Source organism: Dicentrarchus labrax, unplaced genomic scaffold (assembly GCF_905237075.1).
Source record: "Dicentrarchus labrax unplaced genomic scaffold, dlabrax2021, whole genome shotgun sequence".
Lineage (NCBI taxonomy): Eukaryota > Metazoa > Chordata > Actinopteri > Moronidae > Dicentrarchus > Dicentrarchus labrax.
In genome coordinates this window covers 25,900,399-25,923,312 of record NW_026136711.1, presented here as the reverse complement: position 1 = coordinate 25,923,312, position 22,914 = coordinate 25,900,399, and the positions used below count along the sequence as shown (strand labels likewise).

The 22,914-nt window shown below is 39.7% G+C and overlaps 1 protein-coding gene across 5 annotated transcripts in view; it reads right to left on the bottom strand.

Annotated features, from left to right (window-relative positions):
* Positions 1-22,914, bottom strand: part of tox2 (TOX high mobility group box family member 2) — a 90,764-nt gene that overhangs the window by 47,558 nt on the left and 20,292 nt on the right. For 3 of the 5 annotated variants that reach the window (XM_051414391.1, XM_051414392.1, XM_051414394.1), the window contains exon 2: positions 10,569-10,661. The exons of the other annotated variants lie outside the window; for them this stretch is intronic. In XM_051414391.1, the coding sequence (XP_051270351.1) occupies positions 10,569-10,661 (93 nt within the window). The remainder of the gene's footprint in view (positions 1-10,568; positions 10,662-22,914) is intronic. 5 annotated transcript variants of the gene reach the window in all.

Sequence of the window (22,914 nt, the reverse complement as noted above, 5' to 3'; positions counted from 1 at the left end):
CTATAAATAGCTTTGTGTTTGCGTAAAGCCAAACCAATGTCAGTTTGATGCAGGAAATGCACCACAGTCATAGAGGTTATAGAACAACTGTTGACTGGAACACAGCATATCAGAAATGTAGCTTCAGCCTAGAACTCACATCTATAGTGGCATCTCAAAATGTTAGCCATCCATTAAAGAATAAGAAATTATATCATAAAACGTTTTAAAAAGTGGTTAAAAATGATTATTCAGGATGTTTTTTTAACTTTTAATACTGCCAGTGAAAGTAATTGGCTCAGTTTATACTTTATTCTAGATACAATATGTTGATCTTCTGTTATCTATATATTCTATTATACTGAGTGTCACATTGGAAATACATTTTAACTGTAGTGTTTTAATCCTGTGACACAATTACATTTTTCATCTAGTTTGTGTCTAATACTGCATATTCTAACTGCGTTCATATGTTATGAATATCTGTTTTTCTGCTTTTGTGTTGTGCTTGTAGTTTTGCCACTTTCTTATGTGTAGGTTGCATTTTGAATTTGGAAGATGGAGTCTTTGTCTATTGAGTCTGTTATTTTACCCAATGGTTTAATTTGATCACATAAAAATGTTTTGTATTGCCATATTCAAGTCACTTAACTACCTACATGTCGTTTTATGATAAAATCAAACCAAACTAATAACTAGAACTCACAAATAGGTTGCGCCGATCCATTTACTTCTCTTCTGGAACCAATTCCAATAAACTCTGCCAATACTGAGTACTGATCGGATATCATTGCTTTTCCCAAATGTGCAATCTGTATAACCTCACAATATTTAACTCCTTAGGATAAGTGAGTAAGTGAATTTTATGAAGATACTGACAAATAAATGTAGATCATTTAAGTCTGGCCAATGCACGATCCACTTACTAAGGTCAATAATGGGGCAATGCATTCCTTCTTACAAAAAAAGGCATTTCAGATCTGTTTTGTACCAATTCTGCATTCCTACTACAACAGTTACTTTGCATTCTGTGCTACAGTGCTGCTAACCTGCATTGATCTACACGAGAGGCTTTTCTCGTAAGGTCGCAGTGAGCCCAGCTGTGCTTTACTGTACGTACTGAATACCAAATCACACAACCAGTAACTGCAGCCAGGGATGTTTTAGATTTAAAGAAAGATGAGGCAGGAGAGAAAAGGACTTAACCCTCTTCCTAGTCTCTTTTCATGGTTACAGTGTGCACCTCCCTAGTTTTCCACCCCAGCGTAACTAATCGCATGTCAGTCAATGTGCCGATGGAAAGAGGCAGCAGTCAAAATACCTGTGTCAGGACTGTGGTCATTAGAGCATTCAGTGACTCGCTGGCAGGCACACACATACACAGATTAACACACACACATACATACAGACAGACATAACCAAAGCAAAGAGAGCGTGGGGGATGGTGTGCTGTAAAGCAGATATGGATTGCCTGTGTGTATTGGTGGATATCTCTGCTGCTGCATGTGTATTTCACCTTTATGTGTTCCTTATGTGTGTGCATGTTTGCATATTGTATATACAACCTGGCTCTGGATGTGTGCACATTGCCTGCGTGCCTACGTGTTTGTGTAATGTATCCTGTCCAATAATACACACATTGATCCCGGCAAGATAAAGATAACAAAGTTAGACCTTCCATAATATTTATTTTCCCATAACAGACCTGCTCAGCCACGCCCAGTCATATAACTCCATGCAGATGAAATATGGTCTTCATTACCTTTAAACCACAACACACAGAAAGTGGTGAGGAAAAACAGAATTGCCCTTCTTTCTCGACTGAAAGAGCACGAAATGAATTGGAGCGGCTGAGATTTTTTACATTACCATGACAAATACGGCAAAACAGGGTGGTGAGATAGAAAAAGGGAGAGATAGCGAGAGAGACAGAGAGAGGGAGACACATGACGACAGACAGAAAAGGGCAGATCAGACAGAAAGACCAAATTGTGTGAGAAAAAAATCAGCTCAATTTGTGCTCGACTGTAAGCTGTGAGCTGAGAGGAGAAATAAAATAAGGCATTTAGCTGGGGATCATGTTAAACCATGCAAGTGAATGAGTCCCAAGAGAAGGGTGTTCCCTCTCTCGCTTATGATGGACTTAATTGCCTCTATCAGTGTTAAGATATAACATTCATCTCAGGTTTATTGCTCGGCTTTATGGTCTTGTCCATCACAGTGAGGGGTTTCAAGAGGCAGGCCACTCCTCAAATGGCACCTTAAAATAATGAGACAGATCACAAAGCGACAAAGGGGGGAAAAAAGAAGTATCATTTATATTTGTAAAATGAGAGCATTTTACAAGAACTCCCAATGAGCAGATCTGGAATTCAAGCCAGCGAAGCCGAATGGTTTTGATGATATGCTGGATGGATTACTCTTTGGTTTCTGGCTCTTTCAAAATGCATGGTTCGTCTGGCTAAAGGCACACACATCTCCCCCACCTCTGACCCCCAAAAGCTCTGGGTAGGTGTAGGGTTTCAGATGGCCACACAATCGTACCATTGTGCTCCTGTTAACACAATGAAAACAAAGCTAACACATCACTGACATTCAACTCCCCCCACTCTGCCTAACCTTGACTTCCAACACAACTCAGGTGGAACAGAAATGGATAATCAAGCGATAAAGAAATCTGAAAAGAACACAAAAACGTGATATCCAAGCATGCTGTTGATAATGTAAAAAAATATGTAATGTATTCCACCTCCACACGGACCAAACAATCAAGAATATTTAATATACAATCAAAGCTTAACATGCTTCTGGAGCAAGGCGACATTGACATATTTCATTTCTTTAAGACGTGGTTCCGATCTCCTAAAAACAGTCTGCTTCTCATCACATGAGGGCTTGAGAACCATGTCTGCATGTTCCATTAAATCTATTAAATCCACTTGCATTATATCATAGTGCTTACCACACAATAGGAGCCTTTCAAGGGCAGTCCCAGAGGAAGGCAACAAAGGGCCCTCTCTTTCAGAGACTAGTCAAGTAATTCAGAAAGAGCCAAACATGATTTTTGTGTATGTGGATCCTCTCCACCAGACCCACAAGCAGCAATTTCAACAAGTCAAGAAAAGAGGAATAGAGCGGAAAAGAGAGCAGCAAGATACCTGCCTTTTTTTCCCTCACAAGTGCCTTATTTAAAGAGACACTGGACTTGGTGGAGAAGAGTCCTTCCATAAAATAGTGTGTCTGAACTAGAAATAAATGCCAGGCAGCGATTTGAGAGCAGAGAAGGGCTGCTTATATTCAGTAAATGCTCTTTTTTTGCATATACAATATTCACCACAGAGGTAATGTTTTCAGTTCTGTCTGTCTGTCTGTCTGTCTGTCTGTCTGTCTGTCTGTCTGTCTGTCCAACCTCCACACAATATTGATCAATTCTGTAAAACTCTTGATATTTTTTCCAACATCTACGCACGGCAACTGCGGTATAATTAGGTTTAAGAAAAAAGTGTGGTAATGGGAAATAAGCTATGGTTAAGGTATGGTTAAGTTACAGTTGGGTGCTTTTAAAATCCTTAAATGTGAAGATATGTAGATTTTCTTTGGCATACTGATATAATGATGATAAATTGAGTTAACTGAATATCATTTGGGTTTTGGACTGTTTGTCAGGCAAAACAAGACATTTAAAGGCATCATAATGCGCTCTGGCAAAATATAATGAAACATTTTCACTAATTTCAGATAGTGTAGGGAAAAAATGATTACTGATGAATCAAGAAAATAATCAACAAATTTGTCAATAATAAAAATAACATTAGTTGCAGTCCTAATTTCACCTGTAGATGGTGCTACAGTGACATGACGGATGTATTATTAATTATTCATTTAGTGAGTCTTGCACATTTTTAAATTTTGAACAAACCATCCCAGCCTTATTATGCCGGGACAGGATTTAGGTATTCTCCAGAAAACACGGCCGCCATTCCTTAATCAGCGTGATTGTCTTTCACTGTAATACTTGATGCACATACAGATCTTGATGGAAATAAAAAAAAAAAATCTTAACATTTCTATTAAAATAACAAATTACGAGGACTGTGAAGCCTTGGCAGAGGTATGTTCTCTCTGAATGCACACTAGTTTAGAGCTACTTTCGGAGATTTTTTTTATAAAACCTGCTCCCTTTTTCTATTTGTGCAGACAATGACATTTATGACCTTTTCGATTCAAATCACAATCACTGTCTCTTGCTTCATTCTGCAGCAGTAGAGCATAACTTCAGTTGTTTAAGAACTGTTTTCCCAAGAAACCAACCTAGTGTGCACAAATACAGTAATTTGAAAACACACAATATAGCACCACAAAAAAACCCCTTCTTTCTGTATTTGGGACCTCACCATGTATTTAAGTCTAAATACAGCATCCAGCACCGTCTACTTCTGTCAATAGAGCTCAAAATAATTCACTGTTCTTTCATTCACTGCCATGCTGACTCCACATTCAGCCTCTGCCACTAGCATTCAGGCAGAATTTTTTATTACCAATCTAATTGCACATTCCACCCTGACAAGAGCTCATTAAACCTTAATTATACACATGTTGTTTTCTACAAACATCTCCATTTGGGTCTCTCTGCCTTGTAATTGTTCAGCAGGGACAACCAGTTGAGATTTCACAGATTGAGAGTGGATAAGAGAGAGTGAGAAAGATAGAGTGAGAGAAAGAGAGGTAAAGGGAAAGAGAGAGGGTGGGGGGGTACAGAAAAAATACCAGAGAGAGAGAGAAAGAGAGAGAGGAGTGTCTGGAAGTAGGTCATGCCTCTCCATAAACAAGGCATGGTTTCTAAAATAATATACCCATCCAGTGGAAGTAATGCCAAACAACTGAGCGAATGTGGAGCTCATGTAATATTTACAGAGCACTAATACATAGATGGCAGGTCTTTTTCTCAGCGCCCCCCCCACCCCCCCTCAAAAGCCAGGTTTCTTTTTTTTTTTTTTTTCATCTGTTTTTTTTTTTTTTCCTCTTGCCATTTGAATTTCAGAGAAAGTCAACTACATTGATATATCTGGCAGAGAAGGGGGGTTCTGGGGGTGTTAAGATGTTTAGTTTCCCTCTCTTTCTCCTTCTCCATTCTTTTTTTGCCTCTCCTATCTGCTCCTAGTCCTCTCTGCCCCTCTCTATCTCTCTCTCCCACTCTCTCTCCTTCCTCTCTCCATTGTTCTCCCTGCACTGGCTTTGGCTGTGATGTTTTTTCACACATTTGTTACATTTTAGCGAGGGAAAGTGGGCCTTAATCCAGACTCTTTGAGGCATGGGCGATGATATTACTGTGGAGAATCGGCCTTTTAAAGACTTCTTTAAACTCCAGCTGGTGCTGTAAGGTCACCAAGCACTTGTTCAACGTCGGGCCCTGCGTGATGCTTCTGGGCTCAAGACTAACTGGCTGTGTCGACACCAGTCCGGGCTTTCTGGGCTTTTGACAGCGTCTGGCAATCCTACTGCAAGAGGGAAAAGACTGTAAAGGAAAACCTCTTCAGCATGTTTGCGAGTCCAAGTCCTGTGAGGAAAATGCTCTCTGCTGATTATTACGTTTGATGTGCAGGACATTTGCAGTAGCTTACATGATTGGACATCTAAAGGGGAATGACAGTTGGCATACTGAACAGTATGCAAGGCCAGTTTGTTTAGGCCCAGTTCAACTCCTCCACAGCAATATTTGTGCTATATATTCTGTTTTTATATGATAGTAAACTGAATATCTTTTGGTTTTGGACTGTTAGACAAAACAGGGCATTTAAATATTTTCTGACTTTATACAAAAATGTTAAACATTTAACTGAATAATCAATAATAATAAAAAGAACAGTTAGTTTCAGCCCTACAGATATGTTAAGAAATGTGTCTGATGTAATGCACAAATGTTCAGCACAGTTCAACATATTAATCTACAATTATTATTATATACATTTTCCATATTTTGGTATACAGTGTAACAAAATTAAATCCTATCCTCATTGATATTTTGTTACTGATTTGAGCCATGTCACCTACTACATACATTATTGGAGGTTTACAAAACAGCCACAACAACAAATTAAAAGCGTTATTATGTTTTCCAACTGCATTAATGTGGGTGATGTTCATGACACCTTAAAATCAGATACTTTTGACAATCTGTGGTGGCATGAAATGAGATGTCTATCACAGACCATCCGTTGTCACCGCCGCTTAGCACCCAAAAAGCATCAAGTGTCCATGCCGAGCCTCTCAGTCATCGCTGGGGACCATCTCAGCCTGTCACTGTTGACACTTACTGTATGCATCATTGATACCCACCCAGCAGCAGAAAATAAATAGCCTGCCATCAGATCACTCCTGCTTTGCAATATTACAATTATCTTGGCAAGGATTTTTTTTTTTTTTTTTTTTTTTTACAGCAGCCATTTGTTTTGTGTCTCTGTTTTGTTTGTTTATTCAGTTGGTTAGTTAAAATATTCCATTCTTAGCACAATTACAGTGGAACATCACTCAGTTCTCACCAACATCAAAAACGCTCACTGTACGGTGTGATGTGAGCCATGTCAAGATAAACAAACATGACATATTAAACAGGAATATGAGTCACTCTTATTATCCCACCAAAATAAATCTGGAAAACACTAATTATAACAACCTGTGCCTGATCCTGACTGATTCACCCTTGTTCTCTGACTGTCTGTGTATGTATGTATGTACAGTGTGTGTGTGTGTGTGTGTGTGTGTGTGTGTGTCTGTCACATTCTTCTCCTGCTGCTGCCTTAATAGGCAGTCTCTTAGATATTCGCTACAGAATTGCGCTCATGCAATATTAATATCACACCAAAATATGGAAGCTGGAGCCCCCACTCCATCTCTCACTCCCTACATAATTGACTATGCAAGGCTCCAAATCAGCTTGGAAAAAGAGAGAAAGACACAGTGAGACAAAGCAAGAGAGAGAGAGAGAGAGAGAGAGAGAGAAGATGCAGAAACCATGGAAAACAGAGAAAGAGAAAGAGAAGTTCTGAAACAATCCTGTCATCTCTGCACTATAGCAGATTCTGAACCTTCACCCTATGTATCACTGTCAAGGCAGCGGAGCTAAAACAACAACAACAATAACAACAACTACAACGGTAGCTCAAACAGTTTGACTCCCTGCAAAGAATACACTGATGCTTATCCATCTGGAGCTAAAACAAACCTCCACTCCAGCAGCTTTTAGAGTCATTGTGTAGCAACTTAAACACTATTTAATTATTTAATTTCATCGTATAGATTTAATAAAACTTCACTGATCCACCATTGGGCCAGCCATTGCAAACTCATCCCGTGTAGCCAAAAGTAATTTTAACCCCACAGAATGTTACATTAAATTCTAGTGGATATTGTAATTATTCTATTATATTTTCTTGTTTTTGCCCACAAACACACACATGCAGATGCATGAGCATGTTTGTGACGCAATCCACATTCCGGTCAATGATTTCGCACTATTTAACTAATCTATATGCAGTGGTAATGTAGCCAAGACACGCAGCGAATGGCAGAGAGGAAGAAGACTGAAGTAAACAATTTTGTGAACAGTGCAGGTTTCGAAATGTTAAAAAAATCTGATTTGCAAATATTTAATGATTAAGAAAATGCATTTAACATGTTTATTAGACCTCAAGGATACACACAATGCAATCTTTTGAGAAACACTTAATGCAAGTAGATTTGTTTAACAAAACTCCACAGTGCACCTTTAAACCAAACTATGCTGGTTGCTGGCTTTTTTTAACTGTACACAGACCCAGGCTAGCTGTTTCCTACTGCTTCTAGTCTTTATGCTAAGCTAGGCTCATTACCTCTGGGTTTCAGTTTTGTACATTTCCTTAAAGTACTTAAGTCAGTAAGAGGTTAATAATCCTAGCTCATTCAAAAAGTTCCAATACCCTGCCTTATGGTAAACACTCAATGAACTCACATCCCTATTAATTATACAAGGTACACTTGTGATTTAAGACGGATTCATTCACATTTAAAGAAGAATTCATATATCCCAACGAGCACTAAAATAAAGAGTACATTCTGTTGTAGGGCATATATTCTCTTCAAAGCCACTAATAATCCAAAAGCCCACCCTGTGCGTGTACATGCAAGGATAGCAAGATCACTGCAGTGCGCTGGGGGTCACGCCCTCTGCACTGAGCATTTTAAAAAATGAACTGTAGGCATTTAGAGCCATAATTGATGTTGAAAGAAAAGAAAAGGAAAAGGTTGCGGGGGCAGAGACGGTGGTTGGGGGGATGTGCGTGTGTGAGGGGGGGGGGGGGGGGGCAGTGCACCTTGACAGGAAACATAGAGGTGAAGAGCAGGAGTTGGAGGTTAGTTTGACAGAGAGAAAAGAAGTGGTGGTGGTGGTAAGGGGGGAGGAGGGAGGGGGGGGTGCTGCGGAAGTGCCAAGCCCACTTTTAACTGAACTGAAGGTGGTGAGTGGTGGTGGGGTGAGGCGGGTGGAGGGGGGGGGAGAGATAAAGATCAGGGGAAAATAAAAGGGGTGTGCAGGGGAAGGAAGAAGGGAGGAAAGAGAGGATGGGTGAGAGGAGCTAAGCTGGGGGTGAGAATGGGGGGGGGCAGAGACCTACTGCACCTTGACACTTGCTCTCACCGCAGCACCTGATAAGTGCAATGGAAAAACGTCTGGTTTCCTCCTGCATGTTAAGTGGTTTATATTCTCCCCCTCTCCATGCAGCCTGTAGCTACAGTCTGCTACTGTACTGACGCCTCACACAGGTAATAACAGACAAAAGGAAATGACAGAAAACCAAAGAGTGAGGGAGAAAATAGCACATATTGTCTCCTCTTGTACTGTGTTTTCATTTTTTTTTTTTTGGGGGGGGTTTTGATGAATTCTAATCTGTGCCAGAGATGTAATCTTTAAATTGGTACTGAACAAAACAACTAGGTGATTTAGAAATGTTCCTTTCCCTTAAATTAATGTTTATCCATCGTTTTTAACATGGCCCTCTTCATTTTATAAACAACTCCTGCATAGAGATTTAGATGCAGAGTTTAATTTGCACAACAGTAGATCAGATAAAAGTGGATATATATCTTTACTACCTCATGTATGTACTGACAAGGAACTCATTCCCATGATTTGTAAGTGGGTCTCTCCACAGAACAGCATTAACAATATTCACTTTAGATAACGTATGATTCCAGGCCCTAGGAGAGGATGGGTTTCTTAGAAATGCTTTGTTAGCACTCTCTCCCTTGATAAATGATTGAGGACATGTGGCCTGAGACATCAATACAATCTCTGTTGTAATTAAAAAAGGTGCGCACCAACAATATTACACAGCTTCCGCTTTGTCTGTCTCTCTCTTTCTCACTCCCTCTCTGTCTCTTCCTCGCTCACCCACTCTTCCTCTCATTGAGCCCTGGAGCAGAGAAGAGATAATTCAAAAAGCACTTGCATGGAGTGAAACATGAAAAAGGGAGACATATGAAATTAAATTCTCTCTTTTCGCTCTATTGTTCTTTCATTTTCTCTCCTTTGTTACATAAATGCATAAATGCATAAAAGCAAGGCAAGCTAGATTCTAATTATGATTTTTCACAATCCTAAAAGATTTCTTTTTTTTTTTTAAATGAAAGAAAGGTGTCACAAACAAAGTAGACTTACTGTTCCAGCACTTTGTCAAAGTCAAAGTACTGCGAGTGCTGCATCAGTAAACTTCAATAAACGTAATCTTTTTTTTTTTTTTTTCTAAGCAAACGAACAATTATATAATAAAATAGTTGAAAAATTAGACTTTGTTGTCCCAATAATGCTGCTTTACAACAAAAGAAGTAGAAATAAAGGGGAAATCACCAACATATTCTAATTTCTACACTTAATCAACATTTGCCCTTCCGTTTTTGTAAACCTAAAAGAGGTCCAAAGTGGAAGCATTGTATTCAGAAAGCCACTGTGTGCCTTTGTTCTGTGCAAACACAAATACAGGAGACGGTTGGTTGGCCTATCAGCTACAGCAAAATGCTTGTGAGAGAAACTACCAGGCAGATACCACACAAACCACCAAATCAGATGTGTGCTTTATTGGGAGCCGTGCGGTGGCCAAGGATGGTTTGAGGATGGAGGACTGAGTAGGTCTATCAGTGTGAGTGTGGGAAAAGCTCACTGGATGTGTTAGTGGTGGTGGAGGGTGGGCTGTGGGGTTAAAGGGTGACAAAGAAGTCATGGTAGTTGAGGACAATGTTAAACTTTGGGTTGCACTTATTTCTGGCCATGATTCCAGTCCAGATATCTGTCACAGAATCAAGAGCACACAGCTACTGCGCATCCAAGTGGTCCATATTTTTTTTAAAAGTTTCGACCCATGAAACTGCAAAATATCAAAGTCTGAACTGTCACTACTATCCTGTGTTTGGACAGTCTTGCTGTAGATGGGGTAGGGCCTCAATGGCTCTCACTGTATGGGTTAGTTGTAGACATGTAGGGACACGTAGGTATGGATGAGACCGATGGGTGAGGGAGCAGGGGTGAGGGGGGAGAGAAGGCTGGGAGAGATGACTCTTACCCCAGTAGAGGGCAGTCTCTTGCCGTCAGGGTTTGGGCGCATGGGCAGGGAACTGTAGAGCCTCACACCTCGATCTGCAGCACCGTATCTGCTCTGGAGAAGGAGGAGGAGAGAGAGAGATTTTAAGTATATTTTCTTCCTTTCACAGAGAATTCAGCGTGAAACTTAGCATGGATGAAACACTTCAAACACTATAATGAAATCACAATCAAAAGGTCCAGGTTTGAATTAAGTTTGCTTCAGAGTAATTTAGTTTCAAAGTTACCTATGTTTAATATTCTCATCCGCTGGGCAGGGATCAAACATAACTGCAGTTCTTCTCATGGTCGTCATTTTGTGACTGTTAGTGTTTCATAAATTTCCACCACGTTGGAGAGCCTGAACATTGGCTGCCATGTTAAATCACATCACCTCATGGTGATGTACCACACATAATAACTGGATAAGGTTGGCTCAGTAGCGGCACTAATGGAACTAAGCTGTTGTGTTTGGTAGCCAGGGTTCCTGTGCTCTGCTCCACTGTACTACTGACTCCATCTTTCTATACGTTACACAGCTGATAATTAGAGTGTAGTGGGTTCTATGCCTGCTGGCTCTTCCCTGCACTTCTCCGTGAGGGTTTAGCTGCATAACACAACCTGAAGGAGCGATGGCAAAGCTCTCGGTAGTTTGTAAGCTAATGATTCGCAACAAGTGGTCTCTGCCAGGGAAAGACGGTGCGGCTCAGTGGGCTTCGCACCGTGGCCCACAGCCACAGCGGGGATACATCCCAGGATTCACTTCAAATTTCACTTTGTCTATATCTCGCTCCTTGTCTTTATCTCTCTCCTCACCTCACTCTCAGCTATACAAACCTCACTGTACCTTTGTGAGTCCTTGGTATTCTGTTGTTCTTACATTAACATCTCTCTTCGGTAACATCTGTTAAACAGTTTGCACGTCGTTTGTACAACACTGATAACCTGTTGTGTGTGTGTGTGTGTGTGTGTGTGTGTGTGTGTGTGTGTGTGTGTGTGTGTGTGTGTGTGTTAATTGATAAAATAAATGTCTTTCTGGTGTTTGAGAGTCTTTTAGCTTCTGTGCGTTGCCTGCTGTTAAAATAAATGCTGCAACTGGTGATGCGGAAACTGGTTGCTCATAAATAAGAGGATAAAACATGAATTTATATTTGGAAATGACTATGGCTGCTGCCTGCTATGTATAGTGCTTAATGTCTTTGCCACAGTTGATACATACAGTCTGCTAATGAGGACGTGATGTAGATTACTGAGGGAGAAAAAACATGGTGCGGGAATCTAGAACAAATATCACATTATCTCTCTTACTCTTTTACTTGCTTTACTGTCTCTCCTTCTTCTTTTTTACTATTCATGCTGTCACCTCATCAACACACACACACACACACACACACACACACACACACACACACACACACACACACACACACACAACACAAACAAACAATCACACTCATATGCACAAAAAAACACCCAGACATGCATGCAACCACACAGACACAAATACAAGGGCAGGGCCTCAGATTGCTATGCAGTGCGACATGAAGTATTTGACTATATTTAACAATTGAGTGAGAAAACATCCCTGAACTAACCAAAACTGGCCCTGCCTTTCACTTCTAGTCAGTCACATGTTGCAGGCAAGCGCGCATCCAGTGCACACATGAGCATAGCAGGCCTCAGCATTTACAGTGAAACTGCCATAAACACACCTTTGCAGCTTGTGTTTATAGTTCTAAATACACAGTGATTACCATGCAATGAAACCCACAAGCAATGAATGCAGAAGCTTATGTAATATAGCATGCATGATACATATTCAAGAAATCACAGGCTCAAAGAGCATGATTTAAACGCTTTGAGCAGCGTTATATGCAGAACAGTGTACAGTGTGTAATAACAGTATGCTGGTCTAATGGCGTAGGCCCATCACTGTATACAGTGCAGGCTATCCCCTGAGGCAGAGGGAAAGTACTTGCTGCGTAAGATTTTGATTTCCTGTGCTCATTATGAAAGGTGAAAACAGATGAGTAGACAGCAGTGGCCATCTTGTCGATATGGTTCGCATAATGATGACGCAGCGTTATTAAAACGAACTCTCATACAACTTTCCTTGGTGCTGCACCTTCCTGACCACCAACAACCTAAAATTATATTTTAAAATGATAAAAAAAAAAGATATATTATATATATATATTTATATATTCAAAGCTGACATTGATTTCTTTATTGCAATATAGGTCTTGGAGAGACTAAACATCTAACATGAAACCATCCAATTCTAGGTCAGGATCAGCAACATGATCCGGTTGTTTCTTGTACATCCTCTAATCAGATATTTATTTCCCCCTCTACCCTGCAGAGGAGCTACTGTACACTGACTGCATTTCTCAGTGGAGACTTCTTCTTTCGTGGCTTGTTAGGTAGCTTGCCAGCATCGCAGCTAAATGAATGCCTCGCAGAATAGCTGCTTTAGCCAGCGAAGGAGCCACAGTAAGTGAATGTTTGATATTTTTCCAGTGTGCCAGGCTAATCTGGCCCTGTGGCATGCCATTACAGGGCTAATAACAGCTGTCTGCGGCCTGGAGGGGACACAGGCAGTCCTGGCTGCGCTAACTGGCCCTGACAGACTCATTAGGAGTGCTGGCACCCAGAACAGCAACAGCCAAACTCCTCACATTTCCTTGCTGGCTCACAACAGTTTGCAAGTGCAAGAAGCATTGTTCTCTACACTTGTTCTCTGACACCTTTCTTTTGTTTTCTAGTCCTCACTTCAGATGCTTTCACCCCTGTCACCTCTCTTTCACTTTCTGGCTGGCTTTGGGTTTCTGTGATATTTCTACCAAACCAGATGCTGTCAGCCATTTACCATCTCTGCTCGACACCATGTTGAGTCCAACTACTTATTCTTTTTTCTTTAATCCCTCACACCCACACTCTTGTTCTGACCAAAATAGAGCAGAAGGCAGAGTTTGCTTGTTTGTTCACGCTACTGTAGTCCTCTCTGAGAAAAGTGAAGGTAAATAAATAAATAACTCTGTAACTCACTCACAGTTTCTGACTAACTTTGGTGTGCAGCCACAGGAAGATGCTGCACCACACCAGGAAGAGGCTGGCATCCTCTGAACTTTGTATCAGTTGCTGTCACTGGGCTCTGTCTGAGGACAAGGGGGACTTCCCCAGGCAGGCAGCAAAAGCAAACATTGTCGTGTCGCTCGGCAGGGTCGAGCCAATCAGTACTGAGCTGAGCCAGCAGACAATAAACACAGTGAGCCAATGGTGGTCGTCTGGATGTAGAACCATTAACAATAGGGGGAGGGATACAAGTTGGGCTGTGACATGCTTTGTCGCACAACTCGAACTTTTCTGCTCATGACACTGATTAGGCTGATGATTCGCACAGTTTCAGATTGTGTCAAATGTTGAAAAAGTTCATTCACTAAAATAAGCTAAAGTGTGATGCTGCATGTTTCAAACTGCAATGAGTGATTGAAAATGTCTACCACCCCATGTTCTAATCGAGGCCAGCTGATACATGAGTATATTATCGCCAAAGATCGTGTTATCAGAAATATATTGGTGTCAACATGTATACTGTCAGATAAGAAAAAGGAAAACTGCAGAAATAAATGTTTTATTGGCAAAATGTATGTACATGTTTCTTAAATCAAGAATCAATATATTTAATTCATGTGTTCATATCACATAATGTTTGTATACGTAATGTTTTTATGTTAACACAAAAACATTACAGGAAGAGAAAAAAGAATAGCGGCTCATATATTGCTATCAGATTTTATTATTCTCAATATCCATTAAAATCCATTATCTGTCAGCCTCTGTTACCTAATAAATATTCATCATCTTTATTTTTCTCCGAATCAGCAGCCTAAAGCACAGTAGGTGCTACGATACATCTACTCATTAGATATTAGCGCTGGCTTTTGCCTTTTTATAGGCGGGGGTGGTGGGGCACTGTAAAGCCAAAGGCACAGCTGTGGGGGTATAGTTACCTGTAACGTTAGCTGTTGCATGTTATATTATTTACGCAGATCTGGACTTAATGGAACACATGTGTGTCTGCAGCCGACATTCTTCCCAGATTAGCTGAAAGGCCTCCACACATCAGACTCCACCAATGAGAGGAATGCAAGGCCTAGACCGGCTTATGAGGAAACCCTATCACTCATCTATGGTATACAGTAATGTATGCACACAAGTATGTGCACACAGTTACTGTATTTATACATTATGGAGACAGTGTCCCATACTGTATGTACAGTATGCACTCAACAATGCATGCACACTGACATCAGAAGATCAATAATACAAAACATTACCCTCATTCCAAATAGCCATTGAGTGCCTACAGCGTTCAATTCTGCTCCCTTTGGTGCTGTTGTTCCTGATATTTCAACTGGTAAAATACATTATCCTGTCAATTCTGTTGCGTAAACATATTACATAATATCAGCCGGATTTCTAGCTGTGGTGGTCTAACAGTCAATAACAGAGCATGAATCACTTTTTCTGTGGTTTTTAGAGACTTTAGTCTGAGACAAAACCAACTGCAGTGTGCAACGTTGGTTTGCATATTGCATTGTGATGAATCATTTTCCTTTGTACATTTTGCACTCAATGTGATATTGTCTAATTTGACGGTAGACGATTCAGGTTATATTTACATTGCGTTTTATATCTGACACAATTACATACGTATGTATTGAATTTTCATCTCAGTTTGAAAGGGTGCACAGTATGTACTACAATCATATTAAAATTGTACATATATTTTTTATGACAAATTAGGTTTTATAACTTTAAGAAACTGCCATCTTTTGAATTTAATCCGCAGTAGCGCTGCCACCATCTGTGCCTAGACAGACCTTGGACACACTGACATTTAAATGTTGTTTATCTCAAAGGCAAGGACGAATTTAAACTATATACAATTTACCAGAGACTATGATAAATGAACTGTGAAGTAACTTGCATTACTATATGGCTGTGTTCGTGTATAGAAATGTGTTTAGCCAGTACTTGTGTAATACATTGGATCAATACAAAGCATTGATTAGCCTGATTCGCAACATATAGTGGCCATGTATATTTTACATCCCCATGTATATTGTTTGGATGTTTCTATAAGGTATATCACATTCCATTTGGTTGTATTTGTATGTAATTTTAATTATTTCTAAATACCGGCTGTGAGAAAAACGAGAAAGTCACGAGTTGTATAAGTGTGTTTGTGTGTTTCGGTGTGCGTGTGTGTGTGTGTGTGTGTGTGTGTTTGTGTGTTTCGGTGTGCATGTGTGTGTGTGTGAAAGAAATGTCAACTAAGGCCTAAGCAGTTCGACCATTACCAGGACACGAACCCAGGGGCTACCTGCCTCGGGCCACTACTGACACTCAAACTACTGATCACACCATTGGGAATATCCAGCTAACACCAGCATTTGAACCGTGGCTATTTATAGCTGGCAGCAGCTTTTACAGTGGCTCCCCATCCATTCCTGGTGTAAACTCATGTGAGTCTGTATGCTCATGCTTCTGAGATGGGAACAACTGATACTGATACACAATAACTACTATGATTTAATTTAATTGAGCACAACTTTGCCTTTGTCTCATGTCTCCTTCTGTCTTATTCTGTTGTCTTTTGCCTTCACTCCTCCCTGTGTGCCTCCACCCTTCCTCTTGCTGCCTTATCCTCTGTTTATATTTCTTCAATAGTTTTTGTTGCTCCACTAGTCAACACAGATCGAAGTTTACACAATACATCAGTGGACCTCTGACATCAGCCTCTCTCTCTCTCTCTCTCTCTCCCCTTCTCTTTCTTGTTATTTATCATTATGTATATTCATCTATCTTTCTTTATCTTTCTGTTATTACCTTTCTCTTTACTCTCAGCTCAGCCTCCAGATACTTCAAGAAATGAGCATGACGTGTGTTCAAAAGTATGCTCATGTTGTTTAACACTGTACTTTTACAATGTATAGTGAGGGTGAGGAGGTCACACTTGCCTTTGATTGTGGAAATCTCTCACCCAACTCAAGCCTCATTCTAACCTTATCAATATTGTGGTAGTTCTTTACCTTAACCCTAACCTTGACCTTAACCACAGGTGCTGTATTGACTGTTACCAAACCTTTTCATGTGATAAAGAGCTGAAAATGTTATGCTATTTTTAAGAAACACAATTAATAGTGAAAGTGGTTGATGCACTGCAGCACAGTTTGGGCTTCCGACTTTGTTTTCTCAAACTTTCATGACACTCTCCTGCTCTCCTTTTTCTTCCCCAAGACTCTTTCTTCTCCCCAACTTGACTTTGTGTGTCTACCTGCAACTACAGAGGCCTGTCACAAAAAACTTACATTCTCTATCTACTGGAACAACAATGTAGAGCTCGGCTGCATGTTTCTAGGTAGGTAGATATTCAACAGCACCATCTAAAATTGCACCAGAGCTTAGGTACAGAGTACAGTCGGCCGAGTGGATTACTGAGTGGATTAAACGCTGCTTTTTTAAAAAACTCTTCATACAGGAAAAAGGAATAAAAGTTATAGATGTAATTAAAGATTTTTGCTCCAGTCAATGGTCACGTACAGTCTGTTGTAAGTGCAAAATGAAAGACTAAAATTGTTCAGTTCAAATGAAAGAAAAAGTAATTAAGCTTCATCTTCACTACAGCTGGGTGTTGATGAGTTATGTCTCTTATTTACATGAAAGGAAGTTTTGAAGATGTCACAAAGACCTCTATACCACTCCACCTCTTACCAAGGATAACATGTTCTGGAATAACTACTGATGCTAGAAATTTGCTCACTTTCATTTCTGTCACTTGCTCTCCACCACACACAAACACACAGGCCCTTTGTATCACGTTTGACACAAAAGCGAGGGAGATGGAGCACATTAATAAAGTGCAGTCGGTGCCCTTGCTCTCTCTGATACAGAGGAGAGAAAAAAGAAACTTTTCATTTTCATTTATCTGTTGGGTTTTTTCAGAACCCCTCATCTTTTTTTATGAGGCGGTTTCCTGAAGACAAAACAACATGGTGTTACAACAATACAACTTACAACCAACACCTGACAAGCCAGCACCTCAGCTGTGTGCTGGCCACAGCTAGTGTGTTACGGGCAGAAAACAGATGGTTGGGGGAAGATTTAGCTAATACAAAAAACAGGGGATTTTCTCTTTTACTTTTTTTTTTTCCAAGAGAGGTACACGCAAAGGCTAGATTATTTTAATACAGGCAGAAGCTGAGGAGGATAATTCCTTAACAAATTGGGATTGCTGAGGAGAGCAGAGACTCCTGAATGTCAGTTTGCATTTGTCATCTGATTTCATGAGAAACTCTCTGACTGTGATATAAATGTTCTCATGTTTCCGTTAACGGAACTTAGCAAATCTAACACCATCTGTGCTGCATTACATGGATTTTTAGCAATATAGAGACACGGATAGTAAGACTGGAAAAAAACGGTTTTAGTGATCAAGAAATCAATTGTCAACCATTTATTTAAACAAACAATTATTTGATTCTAGCTTGTCAAATGTGACAATTTGCTCCTTTTCTTTGTTTTATATCATTGTGAATTGAATATTTTTGAAGATGTCAACTTCTCTAAGAAATTATGAGCCACTATTTTCTGACACCGTATGGTAAAACTAACTTAAAAAAATCAAACAATAATAAAAAAAAACTGTTATGTAAAAGCCTTAAAATGGGCCAAAAGGTTCAAAACATGTAAAAAAAAATTGGACTGTAATGAGACAGTGTGATACCTTAATGACATTACACTGTATTCTTATAAAGAACATAAACTGAGCAACTGAGTCCATTATAGTAATCGTCAAAGTATTGTTTGAAATGGCACTAAATTTAAAGCAGTAGCAAATCAGTATTGAAAAATGTCTCGTTACCTCGGTAAATTTGAGATAACATGAGACCATTTTGAATGCTTTATATTTTTTTGTTTCAATGCATTTGCTTGAAATAAATGTGTTACTTTCACGAGATATGAGCTGCAGAGGAAGTCACTGTCTATGTTAGGCATTCCTGTACAGTAAGTCAGCTTTAGCAACATATTTAGAAGTTCAGTCACACATCGGAGGAAGAGAGAGAGAGAGAGAGAGAGAGAGAGAGAGAGAAAGAGAGAGAGAGAGAGCAAGAGAGAGAGAGAGAGAGGGGGAAAAGGCTGTGAGGATAGGAAAAGACAAGGCAGCAAAGACAGTGTATAGAGAGTGATAGCGATAGAGGAGGCAAGAAGAGAGAGAGATGGAGATAGAGAGATAGAGGGAGAGAGTTAGTTGAGAGTTGATATGCTGACTACAGGCAGTTGATTTGGTTTCAGAGAGCATTGTTACGGTGCTTTGAATTAATGCCTCCCAAAGAGTCCAATTGTGATTCTTGGGCTGTGCTGACAGAATATTTGACAGCCTAGGGTGAGCTGCTGATCTCAGCTGAATCCTCTGTTCTGTGTGTGTGTGTGTGTGTGTGTGTGTGTGTGTGTGTGTGTGTGTGTGTGTGTGTGTGTGTGTGTGTGTGTGTGTGTGTGTGTGAATATGTGTGAATGTATGGTTGATACCCGACACATTCATACACCTACACATGTTCAGATATGTGTGGATGTGCAAAACAGTAAAAAAAAAAAAACGCCCACAAGAGTATTTGTAGAGACTCCCACACACATGCACACACACGGACACACAAAGACAGAGTGGACAGTGTGTGATACCGAGACTAAAATGAACCAACGCATAAATCAAATCCTAAGTGACTGTTAACTAAGCACTAACACACAAAGACACAAACAACCTGAGTGTGCAAAGAACCCTCACATGCAGGTAAATTGAGCACATTCACTTAATCAAGATGAAATAGTTTGACCAACGTTTTTTTTTTTTCTTTCTTTTCCCTGCAGGAAACATGTTGTCCCTCTGGGCTGCTGAAAAAAAAAACTCAGACAAGCCCAATGCTTCATTACAATGATGGGAAGAAAAAAAAGATGCTCCATCAAAATAAATATGCAGCACAGTACTGGTCCAGTTTGACAGCATCATGAACAATCATTTGTAAGAATGTAATTCACAAACCTGCAGATACTGCAAATCTATTAATTGTATTCATCGTGTTAAATCACTTGCTCAAAAAAATGTGCTGTAAGGACATGGAGAGGCAATATGGACTGAAAATATAAAAATAACCTCTGTTTAAAATGTCAACACCAATATGGATAAAATTGAACATTCAATATTTAATTTATAAAATTAAGTAGATTTTGCTTAACACAACGCAAATGTATACAAATTCAATTGCAGTGGCAATTACTGTACAGAATTATTTAATCTTACACACACGGAGAAACATACAAGTCTTCTGCATATGATACCTAACCAGTGTACACACTAAGCCTTCTTATAAAATGTATATAAATGTAAAAATAAATATAAATGTATTATACATTTTTTTTTACATCTCATTATTCTCTCACTCTGCAGAGCTTGTTAATGCAATTTGAATGCAAATAGATTTCACATGGTGTAGAAAATGATATATGTCCACATGTTTTTTTCATTCCAGTTCAGTTTACACAGATACCAGTGCTAGAACTGTGTAGGTAAATTGTGTCAAAAATGAGGACATATGACTTGACTCACTTGAGACATGACTTTAAGAGAGTCTGGACTTGAAACTTGAAGGCGAAACATCCAAATTTCAGAACAAAATGGGATAATTTCTGACAGACATACAGAAAGCCTGGTATAGCCACACACCTTAAATACAAACTTTACAGGGCTTTTAAACTGAAAGGGCATTGTCTCGGGCTAGTAAAAAAAAGCAAACAAACAAATCATTGGAGTCATTTTTCAAGCAAATAAAGCAAACATTTCAAGCTCCTAAAATATGCTAATTTGCTGCTCTTCTCTCATTTACTTCACTATAAAGTCAATATATTTGTTTTTACCTGCTAATTGGACAAAATTAAAACCCTGGGTTCTACTGGAAATTGAAATGGACATTTTCCACTATTTACTGACAAAAACAATAAATCAAATTAATAAAAAAGACAACTGACAACTTACTTGTGACTTAATTAAATTATCCCTCAAGCATTTGATACTTAACTTGAGACTTGCTTTGACAAGAAATGAAACTTGACTGCACCAAAAGTCTGTAAAACAGCTCTGACCACCAAGAGGGAATTCCTATATCAAGCAAACTGATTCAGATTTATATTCAAAGTATTAAACACCCCTGAATACTCTGCATGTATGACTTATAACAATAGTAATGACATAAGTAGCAGGTGAGTCAAAGGTAGATATTTATAGTTTACACTAAGTACTCTTGCTTTCCACCATGTGAAAGTGTCATTCTGCTAATTTGAGAACTTGGCTCACCGCTGTATCATGAAAAGTTTAGCACCTATGTGATTGTGCAGTATTTGTGTGTCCATCTTACCTGAAGCTTGAGTTTACTGTGTTTTTCAGAGGTTTCCACAGTAAAAACATCATAAATCTGGCCTGGAGCATGAGAAACCTTTTATATGGATCCTTTTCTTAGAAAGCTCAGAAGCCAGTACTCCATTAAAATTAACTGGATAAGATAAAAAACAATGGGAAGAGCAGGAGGCAGGAGACTCGCAGCCAACTGAAGAGTATAATTGTAATGCAGGTGTTGATTTCATGTATGGATACTTCTCTTCTTCCAGCTCTCTCTCTCTCTCCAGCCTTCCTTCTTCTCCCTCTCCCTTTACTCTGCTATCCATTTACAGCCACCTCTCTGCCTTCCTCTCTCCCTGCCTTTACATCTTTCTCTCCATCTTGAGTGCTGTGCCTCACCCTAATTAGAAATTCCCCCTACGACCAACTGAAATTGAATTGCCCATCATTTGCATAATGATAGCTCACCGGGCTGACGGCCGATTTACCGTGAGATGAAATGTAGCAATCACTTAAGAGAGTGACCATGAGGGAGTGAAGGTAAGGGGGGGAGAGAGAGAAAGAGAGGGGGAGAGAAAAGGAGTGAGGATGAAATGGGATCACAAAGATAGGGTGAGGTTAAGAAACACGGAGAGAAATCCGACAGGTATTTAGGTTATTGTCTCATAGAGCAATATTGCTGGGGGGAAGGCTGTGTCCTCAATATGACAGCTACTGGACACAACAAGGACACATAAGGACGCTTATGTAACTCTGTTCCTCTTGTCAATGCGCTTCTGTCTTTCAACTCTAATCATCATAGAGCATATTTCATACAGAGCTACTATTCTGTCAGAGTGCTGCACAGATCCTGTATTCTTAAAAATCCTAAATTAATGATCTTTACCTACCTACTTTTGTATTATTCCCAATCTCTAGTTGCCTTCTCTCTGGAATCATTAAACATTTTTTTAAGCGGCAGACTATTCATTACAATAAAAACAACTGGGACAGAAATGAAGCATCTTTTTCTTGCTTTTTTTCTTTCACTCTTTTGTTTCACGGTGCTGCTTATATTCAGAATGCAATCAACACAATCAACAACTCAATCAAAAGTCTGTCAAGCTAGGTTAACAGCTGGCAGCAGTCCAACTCTCCAGCTAGTCAGTCAAGAAAACATTTACCATTTAGAATAAACAGCTCATGAGATTTATGTCTCAATTTAATTTCCCCGCTGATATAAAGCAAACAATCCTCATTAGAAAACAAATGATGCAAAGTTGATCATTAGGATCAAGGGTTATGTTTTGTTTTGCTCTCAGAACAGGAATAAAATACTTAAAAACAATCAATGAATGTCAGTGGCCTCTATTGTTGGTGTAAATGTTAAGCTGCTGTGCACTATTTTTAGCCTCTCGAGTAGATGTTTGGCACGTTCTGACTTTGTCCCTGCACGAGATCGGGAACTCCTGAACCACCCACAGTTTATAAGAAGTGGTCAGCCTGTCAACTGTGTAGCTGTCAGTGAACGCCCCATCATTTCAACAACTGCCACACCACGTACAAATTACTGTAATCAACGTTGAGATAATCATCTCGTTGTCTCGGCTCTTGTGGGGCATCGATCTCACATTCCACAAGGCAATGAAAATTTGATTTGTAAAAAATCTTGATAAATCTTGTCTCAGTGATGTCACGGGCAAATCTAATCATGTGCCTCGATCACAGTGAAGAAGCACGGAGTCGAGGCGGATGCACACAGCAATTAAAATATCTTAACACAGAGTCAAATTTGCCACTGAGGGTTCCTTCTACGAAAATTGCATATTCACAGGAGTGTGTGGGCTGAGGCAAGTGGTGCAGAGGTCATATTTGTTTCTAATAGTCAGAGTGATAT